General features: G+C 43.8%; 1 protein-coding gene across 1 annotated transcript in view; it reads left to right on the forward strand.

The window, feature by feature from the left end:
- LOC142310954 (cGMP-dependent protein kinase 2-like) overlaps window positions 1–21,874 on the forward strand; it is a 321,185-nt gene that overhangs the window by 98,600 nt on the left and 200,711 nt on the right. The window contains exons 3-6 of the mRNA XM_075348830.1: window positions 2,100–2,266; window positions 8,411–8,524; window positions 18,428–18,533; window positions 21,560–21,623. Coding sequence (XP_075204945.1) covers window positions 2,100–2,266; window positions 8,411–8,524; window positions 18,428–18,533; window positions 21,560–21,623 — 451 coding nt within the window. The remainder of the gene's footprint in view (window positions 1–2,099; window positions 2,267–8,410; window positions 8,525–18,427; window positions 18,534–21,559; window positions 21,624–21,874) is intronic.

The following is a 21,874-nucleotide window of genomic DNA, read 5'->3' on the forward strand; positions in this document are numbered from 1 at the left end:
ATTATTCACATGTTCCAATTAGCAAGTAGCATTTTTCATTGTATATTCCAATATTTGTCCATATGCTTGAGGCATTATACTATTATCTAAGTTTGATGTGCAGCCTTATCCGTATATAGTATGTAATTTTTGGCTTGCACTCATAATATATATATTAGTGCTCACTTCAGTTATCCTATTCAGTTATATGTAGTTTTTTTCTGAATGTGAACACAGCTCCGCCCCTTTCGGCCATGTTTTTTCCATCTCCTATATAAGAAAGTCCTTAGTTACCCCTCTCCACCCATAGCAGTTTTTAATTGCAATGAGATGACACACAGTTAGGGTCACAGAGCTAGGGACCCCAATATAGAGATATGCCTTGACGAGGCCTTGGGGCTCAGTTACATTGATCAATGCGATTGCTAAATATCTCCTTTTTCCTAATATTCATGGCAGGTATGCAATTCATTATTCACATGTTCCAATTAGCAAGTAGCATTTTTCATTGTATATTCCAATATTTGTCCATATGCTTGAGGCATTATACTATTATCTAAGTTTGATGTGCAGCCTTATCCGTATATAGTATGTAATTTTTGGCTTGCACTCATAATATATATATTAGTGCTCACTTCAGTTATCCTATTCAGTTATATGTAGTTTTTTTCTGAATGTGAACACAGCTCCGCCCCTTTCGGCCATGTTTTTTCCATCTCCTATATAAGAAAGTCCTTAGTTACCCCTCTCCACCCATAGCAGTTTTTAATTGCAATGAGATGACACACAGTTAGGGTCACAGAGCTAGGGACCCCAATATAGAGATATGCCTTGACGAGGCCTTGGGGCTCAGTTACATTGATCAATGCGATTGCTAAATATCTCCTTTTTCCTAATATTCATGGCAGGTATGCAATTCATTATTCACATGTTCCAATTAGCAAGTAGCATTTTTCATTGTATATTCCAATATTTGTCCATATGCTTGAGGCATTATACTATTATCTAAGTTTGATGTGCAGCCTTATCCGTATATAGTATGTAATTTTTGGCTTGCACTCATAATATATATATTAGTGCTCACTTCAGTTATCCTATTCAGTTATATGTAGTTTTTTTCTGAATGTGAACACAGCTCCGCCCCTTTCGGCCATGTTTTTTCCATCTCCTATATAAGAAAGTCCTTAGTTACCCCTCTCCACCCATAGCAGTTTATAATTGCAATGAGATGACACACAGTTAGGGTCACAGAGCTAGGGACCCCAATATAGAGATATGCCTTGACGAGGCCTTGGGGCTCAGTTACATTGATCAATGCGATTGCTAAATATCTCCTTTTTCCTAATATTCATGGCAGGTATGCAATTCATTATTCACATGTTCCAATTAGCAAGTAGCATTTTTCATTGTATATTCCAATATTTGTCCATATGCTTGAGGCATTATACTATTATATAAGTTTGATGTGCAGCCTTATCCGTATATAGTATGTAATTTTTGGCTTGCACTCATAATATATATATTAGTGCTCACTTCAGTTATCCTATTCAGTTAACAAAATATTAAGTCACCAATTTCCCAGAAGTTCCTTTCCGACATTGTCAAACTACCGCCCTTCCAATTGATAAATAATTAGCTCTATGTTAAAAGGTTAGAGCACCGCTAAGCTTTTCTGATATGACATTAATGATCATCTTCTAAAATGCCAGACGGACTCCCACGAGGAATCCATTTGGAATTATTTCAGTGGCTAACAAAACTATTTTCTCATATCATTTGGAAAGATGGAAGAGAATATTAGAGTCTTTGTCTTAAAATGATTACTGGGTATAGTCTCCCATGTGGAGAGATACATCGAAATATGTTCTTCTCTTCTAATCCTGAGGCACAATATTGAGAAAATGATTTTCGCAATGACATTTATCCACTGCTGCATGATAGGAAGAGCACAAATATTTAGATTTGTTGTGGAGAAGGTTGTTTCAGGCCCTTCGTAGAGCTGATTACTCATATCTAAAGCAGATGTCACTTTTTTTAATTGTGTTGCTCTGGCGGTGTAAAACTATGATGATTTAATTTGTAGATGTAAGTAGATATGAACCCTGTTCTTTTATCCCTAGTGCTAAGAAGCTAATCACTGGAGCCATCATGAGTAATGACTTCTTGAGGCAGCTGGAGGCTTCTCATGTTCGGAGGATGGTGGACTGTATGTATGAGCGGGTGTACAGCCAATCACAGCTAGTGATTCAAGAAGGGGCCGCAGGAAACCATCTCTATGTCCTAGCAGGTAAGGAACAGGTCATTTTTTGGGTTAATAGTAGTGCACCAAACTAGTGTATCATATGAGGGAAGAATTGAACCCCTTCTGAGCCAGGAAAACTTCCAGGGTTATTCTTCCTACATGGATATTGTTGAATTTGCAGCTGTTATTGAGAAACTAACACTTTTGCTTATGTCGCGGGCGGGGGCGCAGGCCACATAAGAGGGGAGCTACCCGAGGAGCTCAGATCCGGGATCGTGGCTGTGGCTCGAGTGGCAGCCGGATCCGGGGCTCGTGCAGCAGTCTGTCGCACACAATTTAATAAAGGAGTTATTTACAGGGGAGAGTGTGTTAGTGACGCCACCCGTGGGTTGCGATGATAGTTGGGTGACGCCACCGCTGCCTAGGTATGGGGGCACTCAGGGCTGATGGAGCAGGGCAGCAGGATGGTATCCCCTCCACGGGTAGGGTAGGTGTTGTCCCGGGGCCCAGGTGTAGGTGGACTGCAGTGCTTGGGCGCAGTTTGAAGCCTGGACCGGATGACACTGGTGTACTCACTGTTGTTAAATAAACCACACAAAGTTCAAGTAGTAAACCAAGTGCCAGATATCGGTAGCCTCCAGAGGGGTGTGCTCAGGTCCCGCACACCGGTGAACAGATCAGTGGCCCTTCCTCCTGCACTTCTAGTTTTGTGTCTTGTGTGTTGACTAGTCCGCATGAAATGGGAAAAGTCCACTCTCGATATCTTTGCTGTGGGAGCTGTGGCCCGTGAAATCTGACCCTTGGGATCTTTGCAGGCACTTTCAGACGCCCTATCCCCCACGTTGGGCTTCCATCTCGCTCTATCTGGGCTACTCGTGGGACAAGATCTGGAACCTTGTCCCCTGCTGGTTAATTGACAAGGTGCCTGCAGCTGTTCTTGCCCTGGGGTCCAGGTACCCCGACTGTGCACAGCCTCCGGACCGGATTCCCGCTGTCGGCACCGGCAGACTACAACCCTGCCCCGGTCCACTTAAGGTCTCCCGCGACCGGATCTCCGTTGCTTGTGGCTCTGCTCAGCTGTCTGCCACCTAGTCAGCTCAGGTAGTCCGGTAGTCCGGGAGCTACAACCCCCGACTACCACTTCACTTCTCTTGCTTCCTCTCTCTACTACACACTGACATGTTCCCTCCCCTGACACCTCAGATCCCCTAGGTGGGCATCACCATCTGCCTGGCCCCGTCCACTGGTGTGTCCCTATTGTCCTGGGGGGTGACTAGGCTTTGTGGCTGGTGTTTGTACCTGTGTGGGGGGTTGTGTTGGTAGGACAAGGAGGAGGGGATCCTGCATCTTGAATATGGATGCAGTCTCCTGTGACAACCTGGTTTTGCCAGGGCGTCACACTTACAACTCAATGTCTAGGAGATCAAACGTCACTGCTGTCTAGCTTGTAAGTACTGCTCTGAAGGCATCCAGAATTAGGAGGACACAGCGTACTCCAGTGATACTGACCAGCTTCAAAATAGTGCCGTCAATCTCAATTGAAAAGAGCCTGTAAGTGCTAAGTTGGGTCTAAAAGTGGTGGTCGATCTTGAAGGCAATTAGCTGTAAACAAAAGTAAAGTGTTAATTTCTCAAGAATAGCTGAAAAGTTTAATAAGTAGTAAATTGCTAAATTGCATCTATTTATGAGCACTATCTGTGCATTCCAGGATTATCCCTTTAAAGAGTTTGTCTGGCCATTTTGTTGTGTTCAAAAACCTCTCGGAATGGTGTGAAATATTAAATAACACTCTCCTTAGTCATCCCCTGTTGCTCCTGTACCAAAATTTCCCAGTCTCTTCATGCTTCATTTGAACAAACAAATATCAGCATCAGCCAATCACTGGCCACATAATCAGGAAGTCATCATTGAGTCTTGTGATTGGCCTGCAGCGAACATGTGACCACTATGGAAGCGAGTGACTCTAAAGGCTGCTTTACACCAGAAGATCTATCGTGCGATAGATCGTCGGGGTCACGGTTTTTGTGACGCACATCTGGCATTGCTTGCGATGCCGGCCTGTGTGACACCTCCTAGCGACGCAGTATCGCTCACAAATCGTGAGTCGTGTACTGCTCGTTAGGTTTCATAATATCGTTTAATTTAATTGTTCATCGTTCCCGAGGTAGCACACGCCGCTCCGTGTGACACCCCAGGAACGATGAACAGCAGCTCACCTGCGACCCACGGCTCTCGCCGGCTATGTGGAATTAAGGAGGTGGGTGGGATGTTTACATCCCACTCATCTCCGCCCCTCCGCTTCTATTGGCCGGCGGCCGTGTGATGTCGCTGTGACGCCGATCGTCCCTCCCACTCCAGGAAGTGGATGTTCGCCGCCCACAGCGAGGTCGCACGAGAGGTAAGTGCGTGTGACAGGGGTTACCGACTTTGTGCTCCACGGGCAGCGATTTGCCCGTGACGGAAAAAGGACGGGGGCGGGTACAATCGATTGTGAAATTGCACAATCGGTCGTACCGTGTAAAGCAGCCTTAAAGGTCACAGGTCTGTCCAGACAGAGTAGAAGGCACAGAAACCAGTGGGGGACCCAGTAAACATGGAGTATAAGGGGTGAGGAATTGGTACAGTAATACTTCCTTCATTACTTTACTCTCTTCTGATTGGTTTTAAAAAAATTAATTGACCCAACCATCCTTTCAAAAGACATGAATTTAACACTTGATCTGAAGGTTAATAGTGTTCTAATGCTGTGTGGCTGCCACGCTGAGAGCTCCCTTGCTGGGAAGAAATTAACTTTATTTCTTCCAGTAGCCTTGGGATTTTAGTCATAGTGGCGAACTCACTGCTTAGTGCATAGTGAATGACAACTTAGGCCCGTTTCACACATCTGGCATTTCGCTGGATGCCGGATCTGGCACGCATGCATTGCAGTATATTCATTTACAGTGGAAGCGCGACACCATGCGGACAAATGTGGTTGTGCATGAAGCACACAACTGCATGCTGTCGCGATTCCACTGTAAATGAATGTACCGTACTGCATGCGTGCCGGATCCGGATGTGTGAAACGGGCCTTAATCGCACCCCCGACACTGACTGACAGCCCGACCAGCATTCAATCAGCACAGAGCCGGCTGCCAGGCAGACCAGGGGTGCGGTCACAGCTGCTCTTTACTTTGTACAGAGCAGTGACTGAAGTACACCGGCTGCGCCTCTATGACTGAAAACCCAATGTTACTGCGAGGAATAAAATTAATTTTCTCCTGGCAGCGAGGCTCTAGAACACTATAAATCTGTCAATCAATCCTATAACTGCAAGTTAATAGCGTTTTTTGCATGGCACATTCCCTTTAATATGCTGGCTCTAGGATCATTCAGGGCAAATTCACGTCATTTTTTTTTCTTTGTGTGCATAAAAATGAACCAGTTTTCAACAGTGCGCTGGATCCAATTGCAATTACTGTGCTGTCCACTTTTTTCACTGATCCATTCACATGAATGGGCAAAATTAATCCCAAAATTGGACCAAAGTGGGAGATATTTTTGTGTGTTTTTCCACGTGGACCATCAAGATAGCAAAATAATCCTGAGGCATAAATAGCCCAATGGAATATTATGTGTTAGTAAATAACACTATCAGCACACATATCATGAAAGACTAAGGTGTGAATGAACCTCTTGGCTACTGCACATTGCTGTTTTTATAAAGATGCTAACTAGAGAGACAAAACTGTCTGAAAATGTCGCCATTTCCTATATAGAGTAATGTGTGTTATAGTTTGTGATTCAATATTTAAGCAATTTATCTATAGTACAGACCAAACGTTTGGACACACCTCATTCAAAGAGTTTTTTTTATTTCCATGACTCTGAAAATTGTAGATTCACATTGAAGGCATCAAAACTATGAAGTAACACAAGTGGAATGAAATACTTAACAAAAAGTGTGAAACAATTGAGAATATGTCTTATATTCTAGGTTCTTCAAAGTAGCCACCTTTTGCTTTGATTACTACTTTGCACACTCTTGGCATTCTCTTGATGAGCTTCAAGAGGTAGTCACCGAAAATGGTTTTCACTTCACAGGTGTGCCCTGTCAGGTTTAATAAGTGGGATTTCTTGCCTTATAGATGGCGTTGGGACCATCAGTTGTGTTGTGCAGAAGTCTGGTGGATACACAGCTGATAGTCCTACTGAATAGACTGTTAAAATTTGTATTATGGCAAGAAAAAAGCAGCTTAGTAAAGAAAAACGAGTGGCCATCATTACTTTAAGAAATTAAGTTCAGTCAGTCCGAAAAATTGGGAAAACTTTGAAAGTGTCCCCAAGTACAGTGGCAAAAACCATCAAACGCTACAAAAAAAACTGGCTCACATGAGGACCGCCCCAGGAAAGGAAGACCAAGAGTCACCTCTGCTGCGGAGGATAAGTTTATCCAAGTCACCAGCCTCAGAAATCGCATGTTAACAGCAGCTCAGATTAAAGACTAGGTCAATGCCACACAGCGTTCTAGTAACAGATACTTCTCTAGAACAACTATTAAGAGGAGACTTTGTGCAGCAGGCCTTCATGGTAAAATAGCTGCTAGGAAACCACTGCTAAGGACAGGTAACAAGCAGAAGAGACTAAAGAACAAAAGGAATGGACATTAGACCAGTGGAAATCTGTGCGTCTGATGAGTCCAAATTTGAGATCTTTGAATCCAACAACTGTGTTTGTGCGACGCAGAAAAAGTGAACGGATGGACTCTACATGCCTGGTTCCCACCGTGAATTATGGAGGAGGTGTGATAGTGTGAGGGTGCTTTGCTGGTGACACTGTTGGGGATTTATTCAAAATTGAAGCATACTGAACCAGCATGGCTACCACAGCATCTTGCAGCGACATGCTATTCCATCCGGTTTGCGTTTAGTTGGACCATCATTTATTTTTCAACAGGAAAATGAGCCCAAATACACCTCCAGGCTGTGTAAGGGCTATTTGACTAAGAAGGAGAGTGATGGGTTGCTACGCCAGATGACCTGGCCTCCACAGTCACCAGACCTGAACATAATCGAGATGGTTTGGGGTGAGCTGGACCGCAGAGTGAAGGCAAAAGGGCCAACAAGTTCTAAGCATCTCTGGGAACTCCTTTAAGACTGTTGGAAGACCATTTATGGTGACTACCTCTTGAAGCTCATCAAGAGAATGCCAAGAGTGTGCAAAGCAGTAATCAAAGCAAAAGGTGGCTACTTTGAAGAACCTAGAATATAAGACATATTTTCAATTGTTTCACACTTTTTTTGTTAAGTATTTCATTCCACATATGTTAATTCATAGTTTTGATGCCTTCAATGTGAATCTACAGTTTTCAGAGTCATGAAAATAAAGAAAACTCTTTGAATGAAAAGGTGTGTCCAAACTTTTGGTCTGTACTGTATATCATTGTAAATCAGGAAACAAGCTGTGGATATAAGGAGCACAATAGGGTCTTACCAGTGTAAAATATGGTGACTTTGTAATAGGAAAACGACTCACCTGGAATGGTTGTGAGACTCACAACCAGTAGAGACATATAACAGCTGAAGTCGATGCCACATGCCAAAGGCAGAAGCAAAACAAAAACCAGGATAATTGTGGTATACTCCGCGCTGCTGTACAAAGAAACATTAAAGAAATAAAAGCAATGTGGATGGTTTATTTTACGTGTTTCAAAGAGATATCCCCTCTTCTTCCTCAGGAAAATCCACCGAACATGGATCGGTGGATTTTCCTGAGGAAGAAGAGGGGATCTCTTAGAAACGCGTAGAATAAACCATCCACATTGCTTTTATTTTCTGGAGTGTTTCTTTGTACAGCAGCGCGGAGTATACCACAATTATCCTGGATTTTTATTGTGAATTATTCAGTATAGGCAGGTGAAGCTTTTTAAGAAAATGTATTACTCAGTTTTCTCTTTTGTACCTTTTGTGAGATTGCCAAATTAATGTTAATTTTGGTTTTGGTTCCCCTTGTCTTTCTGCTATCCACAATGTCTTATATGTGATTTTACATAGGATTGCACATTATGCATTCTCTTAATACTATGCTTGATTTCTGTTGCTCAGCGTTTCCTCTTTGTGCACTCTTCCATATATCTATATATGCTCTAGTTAAACCTACACTGTGGTTGAAGAATACTTGCCGGTTAATGTGATTATTTCTTTCTTGCAGAGGGCCTGCTTGATGTTATTCAGAACAGTCGGCTGCTAGGGCAGATGCATCCTGGGACTGCTTTTGGGGAATTAGCAATTCTCTATAACTGCAAAAGAACAGCCACTGTGAAAGGTATGAGTCATTACCACGGCTAACCATAATCATACTCCACACAAAAAAACAATAAACAATATATCAGGAATATCTACGTCCCTGCATCCTTTTCTTTTTTCATTAAGTTGTAATCCCCATAACATTGTTCATCGTGTCTTATTTGATTTTAATTAACCTTCTCTGAGCAACAAAACATGGATTTTATTTTCTGTGGTTCACCGGTTATAGACGCAGAGTAAAAATGCTGCACTCAATCTTTTATATTATTTTACATCTTCTTTAGGGTAAAGGTACATTCACACCTATCTGAATGATCGTAAATCACAAATTTGTCCCCTATGGATAGCTATGACAGTATGAGAATTGAAGGTCAGAGTTGGTGAAAATTGATTCTCCAGACCCGGTCTATCGACATGTCAATAATTTTTGGTCGCTGAAGAAGCGCCCTGGGAACAACCTCTTTAACTGCCAACATCCGCCAATCTTCTTTTGATTAGCCAGTCTGTTACAACTTCACATGAGTCCAGGTCAGATAATCAAAAGACGAATAGGGGATGCCGGCCAGTGAAGAAGCAGTTCTTAGGGTTTCTGTTCAATTAACACAGATTAAGGACATGGTTGATGAACTGGGTCCTGAGAATTGAAGGTCTTCCCTATTTTTTGGACTTGTCTGACTTTAATTCTAGACATACACATATTAAATGTATTAAAAATAATTTATAAGTGGTGTTCAATAGTAAAACACAGCATAATAATGCATATACGCTAGAATAAGGCCAGACCTCCTATAGCATTACATTAATGCGCTGGTGCATGCATGTTGTTACTAATATACAAACTTACATACTTAGACTACTCATCAGCTCACTGCAATTAATGAATGCAACAATTCTACCAGTCCTACACATATACTGTATACTAAAAATGGAAGTACTTACATAACAGCTTTTAATTAAAAAATGTATGAGCCATCCGCCAGTGACAATGTGTCTTTATATGGATGGACCCTATCTCTAGTGACACCATGCTATATGCCTAATCTGGCCTCAAGTGAATGGGAGAAAAGATAACATTCAGGCTTAGGTCTAATTAAAATTTGCCTTGGAAAGATGGGTAGATAAGGGTGCATGGCTCAGGGGCGGCCATCTTCCTCCATGCACAATGCAGAAAATAAAGTATAATGCCAGCAAGACTACAGTATTAAATTAATATACAAGTGCAACTATGCCAATATAGAATATAGGAGGTATATAGTTGTAGAGGAGGGTCGGGCACTGCAGAGCAATAATGCCGGGCAGTGGAGCCGTACTCACAGTTCAGTGAAGATCAGCTGATCCTGGACTGCATGTGCGCCTGTGTTGGTGCCTTGCAGAGTGGTGCTCAGCGAGCAGTGAAGTGAGGAATTCAGTCATCCAAAGAAGAGAAAGCGGCAACTCACTCTGTGAACGGCAAGTAACTTTATTTTGCGGTTGCAGACAAATACAGGAGCAGTGGGGAGAGGGAGGAGTGCGGGGGACGGAGAGTGGACGACAGCCTGTTTCGCGCTGATAGCGCTTTGACGAGTCCAAATATAGGAGGCCCGTATATAGATAACGCAATGTATGACAATATAGTAATCATGCTTTGCAATACAAAGAGAAAAGTTGCCTCATCACATGCCAAAACACACCTGTAATATGGATGCATTCATGCTCAGTATGTCTCAATAAGCCTACCATATTCTTGCATAAGCATATTTATACAGTACAGGAAAACCTCTGTGTGCCTTAGTATAATACATACAATTCAGAGAGGTATAGTGTGGCCCCCCAAATTCTGTGAATACTTTTTTTTAGATCCATACATCACAATATGTTATATACCTAATACCTATGTATATGGGCCCTAAGGGGATTATGGGTAAAGATACAGATGTACAAAACAACTTTAATGCATGTAGTCATACTAATAGCATAAAAAAATAGTTTATCACTAGTGATTAGTGAGCACTACCATGCTCGGTAATGAACAGTTGGATGCTTGGATGAATGCGACTAGACCACCCAATCATAATGGAAGTCAATGGGGAACTCAAGCATTTTTCCAACTGTTCTAATCTCAATGAGTATCGAGCACCTGAGTATGGTAGTTCACGCTCATCACTTTTTATAACCATTTTGGTTTACTAATGTATTTTTTTAAAGCCACAAACAGGGAATTCAATCAAATAATAAAATGAGTATAAACTCCTAAATTCTCCACAGCTCCACCAATATTTTTGAACTGTCCTACAGTGATGCCCACCACGAGCATGTAACAGAGTAGCCAATCAATTTCACAGGCAGTCATGGTAGATCAGTTGGTATATCATCGGTGCAGGACAGGCAGTTTATAAGAACTGGATAGTGGTACCATTGAATTACAGTGCTATAGTTTCAGGGATTAGGCAGGTAATAGTCATTTTGTTATTTTATTTCATTCTATGCTTTATGAATAATTTGAAAAATGTTGGACAGCTTTTTAAAACTTCCTTTTACTGGAGTCTAAAAGGTGTGTGTGCTGCCCGGTTTTCTCAACAACCACTTTACTTCTTTTCTTGGTGCAACATTTATGTACATGTGGCGCCCCTGAAGATTCAGTCGCCACAGAGTATTGCATCTGTTTTAAGTTATAATTCTCTCGAGGGTGGGAAGAGGTTAATCACTGGTTTCTGAGACTTTACACAAATATCTAGCATGAGTCACCACACACAGGAAGCTAGACTGCAGGTCAGCACCATAGCAACGGGTAATCCCCAGCACCACTGAGTCATTCCTGAGGTGGGGGCTTCTCTCAGTGAGTAGAAAGACCAACAGTTTCACTTTTAGTCAGAAAACGGCCCAGGACAGAGAACAGAGCAAACAGCCTTGAGAAAGCAGCATTAAACAGGCTGGCCCTGGGACAGAAGATAGGTGGAGATAGTCCCAGGGCCAGGGGACACAACACCACACTGGCCAGGGGCCAGAACACCGCACTGAGTCTGCAGGAATGAGACTGAAAGAGGGCGAGAGACAGAGGCAGCTGGTGGGTGGATATGTTGAGTCTAGAGGAGATGGTAGCTCAAGTCGAGCCTAACCGTTCCCACAGTGCCAGCACAAGTCGGGGTGCAGGACCCTCGGTTGGGAACACCTTCACGGACTCCAACAAATCTGCAGGAGATGGGGATTTCATGTCCCATCGTCCAGTACCCACTTTCCCGGAGCACAGTGACATATCGCATCTGGGGGTCAGGGCTACAGTCGGACCCCATGACGAGGACCCGCGTCACCTGCATATGGGTTGGGACACTTAACACCAACAGCGGGGTCCCCAAATTGCTTCAGCTATGGGGAACCGTGTGTCAGTGCAAGGAGGAAGTTCTCACACATTTCTACAAACACCGGTGATTGCCTCTGATTCACCCAGGACCGGCTGGAGTCCATCCATGGCAGTGGAGAGCGGCACCTCCGGGGCACCTTAAGAACTATGAGTAAACGGAACTTTGAACCGCAGCCCCCTGTGTCGTCCTTTTCATAGCCGGCACCGCCGCCCCACGCTTCGGTGCCATGAGCCGTCCCCATAGTCCTCATCCTTCCTGGGGCTCACTCCACCTGTCGGGAGCTGGACTATCTGTGCTGCCTTAACATCAGCCCTGGAGGAAAGCAACATCTCGCAGCGGTGGCTAATTCCTGGCTGCACGCCACGGGTGGCACTGCAAAGCATCCCCCATTCCCATCCAACACCGCCCCTGGAAGAGGAAAAGGTGCAGGAAGGGTTGGCGGCAGAGGAGGCCGAGACCCCAGTCACCACTGCAACCGGTGACATGCTTCCCAGGAACCCTTCGCCCTCCTTCCATCCCCCTATTTATCTTGCACCTGTTTGTTTGTCCTTTACATGTAACTGATGGGGCCACGGAGCCGGGTCAGGCCACAGCAACCCCACGAATCCACTGGCCCGGTGACGAGTAACCCCTTAGGCCCCGTGGGGCGCTACAGTCGCATACCTATATGAATTGATCACAAAAAGTGTTGTTTGTGTTTTAGTAAGGAGGCTAAATGGTGACCGATCATATTTATTTTTAAAAATATTTATCTCTCTTCTATAGAAATAGTAAGTTTTAAGCAGTAGGTATATACAGTAATTTATATGGAAGAAAGTTCAAAACCAGGGATGCACAACCTTTTTTGTATTTGTATTTTTCAATTTGACAATGGGCCACATTGTCAAATTGAAAAAAAAGAGAAAGCACCACAATGTAGCTATGTGCGCACACTGCGGATTTGTTTCTCCATCGAAAAACGCACCTTCTGGCAGAAAAATGCACCTACCTGCGGAAAAACCTCACCAAAAAGGCATGCGGTTTTACCGCGTTATGTTGCATTTTTGGTGCGGATTTACCGAGTTTTTGCCTGCAGTTTTGTCCCTGTGGTTTTTTAACATTGTTATGGGAAAAATGCAGAAAAATGCAGAAAAGAAGTGACATGCTACTTCTTTTTGCTGCAGAAATTAGTATGCAGCATAGTGGTGGATACCACTGCCTTTACTACTACCCTGACAGTCTTAATAACAAGTTGTTTGATGAAGGCCAACCGGCCGAAACGTCACATGTTGCTTTAAGACTTATGGAATAAATTCTTCATTTGTATCACCATTTGAGAGTGCCTTGTTTCTAATTCTCTGGACATATGGTGTGGAAACCTACAAGTGCACCTCAACATCTCCTACACTGTGGCTGTGCTTTATCTTGCTATTATGAGATGGAGGAAGTGGCGGCGGCCATGTGGACACGCGAGTGGAGACAGAGTTGGAGGAGCGGGTAAGTGTATGTCCGAGAAGGACCGGCCGCTGCGGCTGAGGGGTCCAGCCTGCGCCCGCTCACCCTCCTGCTTCCCCCGCCATCCGGCTGCTGTCGCCCCTCCGCTCGGTCCCCCAACACCGGTAGCGAAATCCCACCCGTCCGCCCTAGAGGACCGGCCTGGGGGTGTTGTTCGGGAACGGCCTGTGTCCCTCTCGCTACTGGGAAGTAGCCGTCCGCGACAAGGAGCCATCGGCCCCGGAAGTGGCTGCACCTGAAGCCGTCCCGGCTCCGGCAGTCCGCCCGGCCGTGGAAGAACCGGCCGCTGCTGGCCCGAAGGCTCAACCAGTGAGGTCAGCTAACCCTGAGTCCCCCTCGGCTGAGGCAGCACCGGGCCGCAACTGCAAATCCGCAGTCCAGGCCATGTCACCGCAGGACCCCCACGAAAGAGAACCGGTAGTGGCTGGTGTGGGTGCGGTCCAGCGGGGCCCGACCCGGGCGCAGGGGTCTGCCAATGCCCCATACTGGGACAGGGAAGCAGTTGTCCCCCGTTGGGACCCTCAGCAGTTTGATTGAATGACTTTAATGAACTGTGAACCTTCATCTGATTGTCCATGTGATTATTCCGGCCGTCGCCGGCAAGTTGTTCCCGGAGGGACCCTGTGTGCTTTTACACCCCCTGCATGAGAGACTACTCATGGACATGGCTGAGAACTGGTAGGCCACCCACGAACTTGTGGGCTTGTAAATAAGTTGAGGGGTGATTTTCCATCGGAGCCGCCTCCGGAGAGGCAGATTGGAGGAAGGGCCCGCAGCAGAGCAGGCTGGGGCCCGGCCACCACCAGGACCGGTGGCCATCCTCCGGGGGTCAGGTGTCCCCCTGGACGTGGGGTCCCCTGAAGTGACAGCTGGGTGCGAGTAACTGTACCCGTTCCCGCTCGAGCAGCCTGAACCTGGACTGGGGTCAAGGGGTGCTGCCCCCTTGTTAGGGGTAGCATCAGGGCTAGGTTGCTTGGGTGGGAGAGCGGAAGACATCCGTACGTCCGTCTATTATTATTAAAAATGTTCTTGTTATATATGTGTAACGTTCAAGTGTCATCACAAACATGCTTATGTTTTGAAAATGTTTACATGTTATTTATATTTCTTACAGTTTTGAAAAGAAAAATAAAACCGGTGATAGACGGGCAACCCGCGGACGGTCTGCATTTCACCAAGGGGGAATGTGGCGCCCTGGCCTAGCCAGGTCGTCACAGATAACATACAAACACCTCCACCCCCATCAGACAGGGACACCAGCCAAACAAAAACCCTTGTTGCCTCCCTCCAGTGTCTGATGTCCACACCAGGTGGGGCGGAGCCAAGCGGTTGGCCCCACCCACCGAGGAGTTCACAGGCCTGGAGGCGGAAAAAGTGAGAGTTGAGTGTTGGAGTTTGAAGTGAGAGGAAAGAGCACTTGGGTGTCTGGGTTTGTGGCCCAGGCACTGACAGCAAGGTTGGCAGACGGTGGTGGCCGTCTGCAGGAGTGGTGGAGCAACGCAGAACCGTAGGACCGGGGTCGGGCGACAGCCCGCCGGTACCAACCGGGGAGCGAAGTGAAGCCAGCACACACAGGCAGGGCCATCGGACCCCGACTAGGCTTGGAGCCGCCGACAATAGTCAAGTCCGAATGTGACCAGAACCCAGCGGAACCCTAACAGCAAAAGTCCCGATTGAAGGCAACAGCCCCCACCATGAGGGTATACAGCTACCGCCTACGGCTAGAGACCCAAGGGCCAGCGTCTGCGGGCAAACGGGCTCCTCCGGTACCCATACACCGGGGAGCGAACTACCGTTGGGAATCCATAGTAGTCAGAACGAGAACATCAAAGTGCAGGGAAAGACAGCCGCCATCACCTGTCCGGGGAGAGACACAGCAGCCGGCTGCGGGATCCGTCCATCCAGCCGTTTGGTTTACCGAGGACTTTGTACATTTCTTACTGAGTGAGTACACCCGTGCCATCCGGCACCGCGCCGCGCTATCCCTGCAACCCTGCACCTCACCAACCCTGCCTCCCCGTCACATCATCGGGCCCCAGGACCACCGACCCCTACCAACGGAGAGGGAAAACAACATCCCAGCTGCTCCCTACCATCGCTCCCAGGATCCCCGTCACCAGCAGCGGTGGTGCCCATCTTCACCACGACCCGTGGGTGGCGTCACGGACTAAATCCCCCAAACCAACCACCCCTTTCACTCACGGGCGACGAGCGCCGCTCGAGTCCCAGGATCTGGCCCACCGCTCGAGCCACCGATCAGCCATCGCAGCAGCGCCGGACCCGAGCGTTGGCGACTGCAGCGCAGTAGCGTCCTCCCCGCCCGTGACAGGACCTTTTTGGGTTGAGGATGTAGTGACCTACTGACAGTTTCTGGAAGACAACATCTTCAAGCAGTGGTACAGGAAGAAGTTGGTATCGTTCAAGAAAAACATGATTTTCATGCAGGACAATGCTCCATCACATGCATCCAACTACTCCACAGCGTGGCTGGCCAGTAAAGGTCTAAAAGATGAAAAAATAATGACATGGCCCCCTTGTTCACCTGATCTGAACCCCATAGAAACCTGTAGTCCCTCATAAAATGTGAGATCTACAGGGAGGGAAAACAGTACACTTCTCGGAACAGTGTCTGGGAGGCTGTGGTGGCTGCTGCACGCAATGTTGATCGTAAACAGATCAAGCAACTGACAGAATCTATGGATGGTATGCTGTTGAGTGTCATCATAAAGAAAGGTGGCTATATTGGTCACTAATGTTTTTGTGTTTTGTTTTTGCATGTTAGAAATGTTTATTTCAAAATTTTGTGCAGTTATATTGGTTTACCTGGTGAAAATAAACAAGTGAGATGGGAATATATTTATTTTTTATTAAGTTGCCTAATAATTCTGCACAGTAATAGTTATCTGCACAAACAGATATCCTCCTAAGATAGGCAAATCTAAAAATAAAACACTCCAACTTCCAAAAATATTAAGCTTTGATATTTATGAGTCTTTTGGGTTGATTGAGGACATAGTTGTTGATCAATAATAAAAAAAATCCTCTAAAATACAACTTGCCTAATAATTCTGCACCCAGTGTATGTCCAAAAATAACTGATAAGAGAGAGTCCTGAAAACTGTATTAGCTCATATCGGAAGGATAGAGGCCCCTTTCTTCCCTGTTCACAATCCAAAAAGAAGAAACTATGCATGACTTGACTATGTGTGGTCACAGACACAGTAGCATTAGGCTATGTTCACACAAGGCGTTTATGCTGCGTTTTTTGCATATTTTTCATTGGTATTATGGAAATACTGATAAAAAGCTTCTTTTTACAGTACCAGCAAAACCTATGAGATTCCACAAATCTTATGCACACACAGATACACAACTGCTTTCAGTCTTTACTGAAATAGCAAAATGCTGCATTTTTGCTGCATTTTTTCACCAATGAAAGCAATGAGAGCTTTTTTTAGTTGTGTTTTTTTGTGTTTTTGCTGCTTTTTTTGTTAAATGAAACTAACTTTATTAAAACATGTACTGTAGACAAATGACACACCAAAAAAGCAAAAAAAAAGATCCAAAAACCCAGCAAAATCACCCCTTATGAATATAGGCTTGCAACTCCTTGTTAGGTGCAGTCCTGTGGCTCAGTGGTTAGCACAGTTGCTTTAAAGTGCTGGCGTCGCAGGTTCTAATTCCACCAGCATCTTCATAAAGACATACTAATAAGGAATTTAGATTCTGAGCTTTACTAAAGACAATCGTGATGATGTCTGTAAAATGGTAAAATGGTTAATGGTGCTGTATAAGCAATGAATAATGAATGAAAAGATAAGGTCTAAAGTGTGCTTTACACGAGACGATCTATCGTGTGATAGATTGTCGGGGTCACGGTTTTTGTGACGCACATCGGGTATAGTTTGTGACGTCGGGCTGTGTGACACCTCCGAGCGACGCAGTATCACTCACAAATTGTGAGTCGTGTACTCGTCGCTCGGTTTCACAATCTCGTTTAATTAAAATTGCGCCAGTTGCTCATCGTTCCCGGGGTAGCACACGCCGCTCCGTGTGACACCACAGGAACGATGAACAGCAGCTTACCTGCGTCCCGCGGCTCCCGGTGGCTATGCGGAAGGAAGGAGGTGGGTGGGATGTTTACATCCTGCTCATCTCCGCCCCTCCGCTTCTATTGGCCGGCGGCTGTATGACGTCGCTGTGACGCCGAACGTCCCTCCCACTTCAGGAAGTGGATGTTTGTCGCCCACAGCGAGGTCATCCAGAAGGTAAGTATGTGTGACGGGGGTTAAACGAGTTTGTGCGCCACAGGCAGCGATTTGCCCGAGACGCAAAAACGACGGGGACGGGTACGATCGATTGTGAAATCGCACAATCGGTCGTCCCGTGTAAAGCAGGCTTAAGTCTGTTCTTTACTGCTAATGTATATGTGACTTTCCTAAAGCAATCAGAAGATTACGTGTAAACCAGTGACCAGTTTGGACTTTGAATGATATCTATATTTTTCTTTTAAAATAGATTGTGATAAGTAAAAAATGAATTGCTAAAAAATACATGTGGCGCAAAAAATTGATTTAAACAGTAGGTACATTTTTGATTACAGATCCTTTATAGGGGTATTCCCATCTCCAAGATCCCATCCTAATATATAGTAGGTGTAAGAATAATAAAGTTAGCAAATTCCTCCAATTAGAAATGTAGTATAGTTTTCCTGATATAGACAATTTTTTTTACCTAATGTGCATGGTATTGTTGATTAGGTATCCATGGTTATGACCATGAGCAACTAACTACATTAGTGGACGTAACCATGGTTACCTAATCTACAATGCCCTGCACATGAAGTAAGAGGCATAGTATAGCAGAAGAACTATACTACAATTGTAATTGGAGGTATTTTACCCCTTTACATACTAGTAAGAACTTGAGATTGTCTTCCATTATAACTGATACATGTGTTCTATCTCAATGTAACGATTTCTTCATACAATATAAGTCAGTGACAAGTCTTAAAGAAATATTTATTTAAATTTTGCATTAGTGGCTAAGACTAATATTTTACGTAATCCATACATTGCATTTTTTTCCAGCTGTAACAGATGCCAAGATTTGGGTCTTGGATAGGCAGGTTTTCCAGAACATTATGATGAGTTCAGCACAGGCTCAGCATCAGGAATATTTCAGCTTTCTCCGCAGGTAATTTAATGCAATTTTTTTATACCAACCTAGCATTTTTTTGTGTTCTAAAATAAGACACTGCGCTGTGACCCTATATAAACAGCAAATATGCACAGAAAAGCATGAGACCCCAATCTATGTAAGTCTCTTTAAACTGTATGTTTGCTTTGCGTTAATTAATAAGAATATATTAGCCAATTGATTAAATTGCATTCTATTATGCAGTTTAATCTTTGTCTTTGACACAAATTATGTTGACTAATTACATACTGTGACCAGAATATAAAATCCCTCGCAGTTGCCAATGTTGCAGGGTACAGGCTACTGCTTAACAAATCAGGCAGTAGTCTGCGAATGGGGCTAAAGAGGCTGACGTCTTTTTAAAATGAACAGTAGAAAAGGATGTAATCCAGTACCAAAGTTACATAAAAAAGACTAGATCTATATTAAATAAATGTTTCCATAATTAAATGAAAATCCACAGTAGACTGCTGGCTAATCAGCTGTTATTAGTGTGGAGAAACCACTTCTAGACATATATGAACTTTATCTGAGCCCTGTTTTTTACACTATGCCTCTGCCTTCTGGCACATCTATTCTGGCACTCTACTTTATAATGCTCATACATATATATATATATATATATATATATATATATATATATATATATATATATATATATCTGAAATAAAGTATAAAAGTATATGGATAAGAATACAAGGCTTATTTCTGCATTACATCTAAAGTGAAAATGGAAACAACTTTTCACATAGGTTTTGAAAAATATTTTTTATTTTATTTTACATCTCCTATTAAGTTGAATGTGTCTCCTTGGTAACAGACAACAAACAAAACCTGCGTAGTCAGATCGGCAATCATAATCATTTCCATTTATCCCTTGCAAAGTTCATAGTTTTACAGCTGAGAGAAACAACTTTACGGCTGAAAGAAGTACATCATATTCAACCTACAGCCTAACATGTTGAGGAAGAGAAAGAAAAACACCCTTCAGGCAGATGTTAGTTGCCTCATATTAGGAGAGAAATGCATTCCCAACTTCAAATAGGATCAGACTAGTTCCCTGGATCAATGTTCCATCACAGAATCGAATGTCCCTAACCTGTAAGATATTTTTCAACAAATGTGTCCAGGCACTTCCTTGAACATTTTCATAGCATCAACCATTACAACATCATGTGGCTGAGACTTACATAATCTCTCTGCTCTTACACTAAAGAATCACTTTCTGTGATTATGATTAAAACCTTCTTTCTCCTAGATGTAGAGGATGGCCCCTTGTCTCCATTGCAAGCCTAGGTGTAAAATAATCACTAGAATGAACTCGGTACTGTACTGGCTTACATAAATCCCTGTGTAAATTATATTCCCCCGTATTGAATATCATGTATAGTTTAGTATTATCTGCAGATAATGAAACATAAAGCAGGCTTTATACGCTACGATATATCAAACGATATGTCATTGGGGTCACGTCGTAAGTGACGCACATCCGGCGCCGTTTCGTATATCGTAGAGTGTGACAGCTACGAGTGTCTGTTAATGAGCAAAAATACTCACCTTATCGTTGCTCGTTGACATGTCGCTCATTTTGTAAAAATCGCACGTCCTTCTCTGCGCCGGTTGTTCATCGTTCCCGAGGCAGCACACATCGCTCCGTGTGACACCCCGGGAATGCTGAACTGCAGCTTACCTGTGTCCCGCTGGCAATGCGGAAGGAAAGAGGTGGGCGGGATGTTTACGCCCCATTCATCTCCGCTCCTCCGCTACTATTGGCCGGCTGCTGTGTGACATCGCTGTGACGCCGAACGTCCCTTACCCTTCAGGAAGAGGATGTTCGCCGCCCACAGCGAGATCGTTTGGAAGGTAAGTACGTGTGACGGGGGGGTTACAACATTGTGCGACACGGGCAACAAATTGCCCATGCCGCACAAACGATGGGGGCAGGTGCAATCGCAAATGCGATTGCACGAGATATCGACGCATGTAAAGCAGCCTTTACACTGAATACCCTCTATAAAAACATTAATAAATATATTAAAAAGAAGATGGCCCAATGCTGACCCCTCTAGTACTCTACAGTTAATAGTGATCCAATCACAGTGTGTTTCATTAATAAACATCCCCTGTTCCCTTTCAGTGAACCAGTTATTAACTTCAATACAAATAATTTACCATAATACCATTGTTCTCATTCTTCTAACGAAACAAATCTAGGTTATCAAAAATTGGTCACTGATAATATATCTAGGATAAGGCTTTAAAGGTCTGCTTGAGAGCTATAGAAAAAAAAATAAACTTTGGATCAATACTTTTTAAATAATTATATATGTATATTTTACTTTAAATGTTAATCTAGTGTTACAGGAGGTAGAGATGCACTGTACATTCTTGTTTGCATTACGAAGCTTAAATATATCTTCTTATAATGCGGTCTGTGCATCTGTCAGTGTAATCTTCTGCTTACTTCCATTGCTATCTGCGAGCAGCAGCACTTCATACTGAGCGGCCATTATCTGTAAACTGACAGATGACTTATTAATCATACCACAATCTTAACGCTAATAATGCCAGGCTCGGAGGAAGTATGGGTTCCATTATTAGTAGACTAATGCAAATATAATTTAGAGGAAAGGTATTTTCATTGAACTGCACGTTGGTAACTTAAATGACCCCTGCAGGCAGAGCAATTCCCTAAACTCTCTGCAGACTATTATATGGCAATGTACCAAAAAGGACACTGAACAGGGCAAGACTATGGATAATCTTTATGTATCTGGGACACAGAGTCGCTGCCTATTACAAGTCGTGTGCTGGAGAGATGTGATGTCTTCTCTAACGCTCAGCACTGACTCTAAGGAAGTCATTAAGAAGTGTGGGCAACTTCCATTACTGAGAAAGAGTAGGAGAAAAATCTTTATGAACAGAGACAAGAAGTGGCAAATGAATTACAGAGCTGTCAAAGTAGATTTGAAATGCTTGTTCCAAGAATATAACTGTTTTCTAATAATTTTTTTTTTCCCCAGCGTTTCACTATTAAAAGATTTACCCGAGGAGAAGCTTTCCAAGATTGTAGACTGCCTGGAAGTTGTATGTATTTACTGATGCTGATTGATAAATATGCTGGATTAATACTGTATATAGAATATATTTTCATACTTCACTTCTGCATTACAATATAAATGTATTCCCGCGTGTATATATTCTACTGTACAAAATGTAGCAGAGCTGAGTTTCTCAAATGCCAGTGCATTGTTGCCTATGTCGTCCCATGTAATAGCTGATTAAAAAGTATATTAATTAATTAGTAGCGACTGAGAAAGATGCAAAACTAATACTAT

This window comes from Anomaloglossus baeobatrachus, chromosome 5 (genome assembly GCF_048569485.1).
Source record: "Anomaloglossus baeobatrachus isolate aAnoBae1 chromosome 5, aAnoBae1.hap1, whole genome shotgun sequence".
Taxonomy (NCBI): domain Eukaryota; kingdom Metazoa; phylum Chordata; class Amphibia; order Anura; family Aromobatidae; genus Anomaloglossus; species Anomaloglossus baeobatrachus.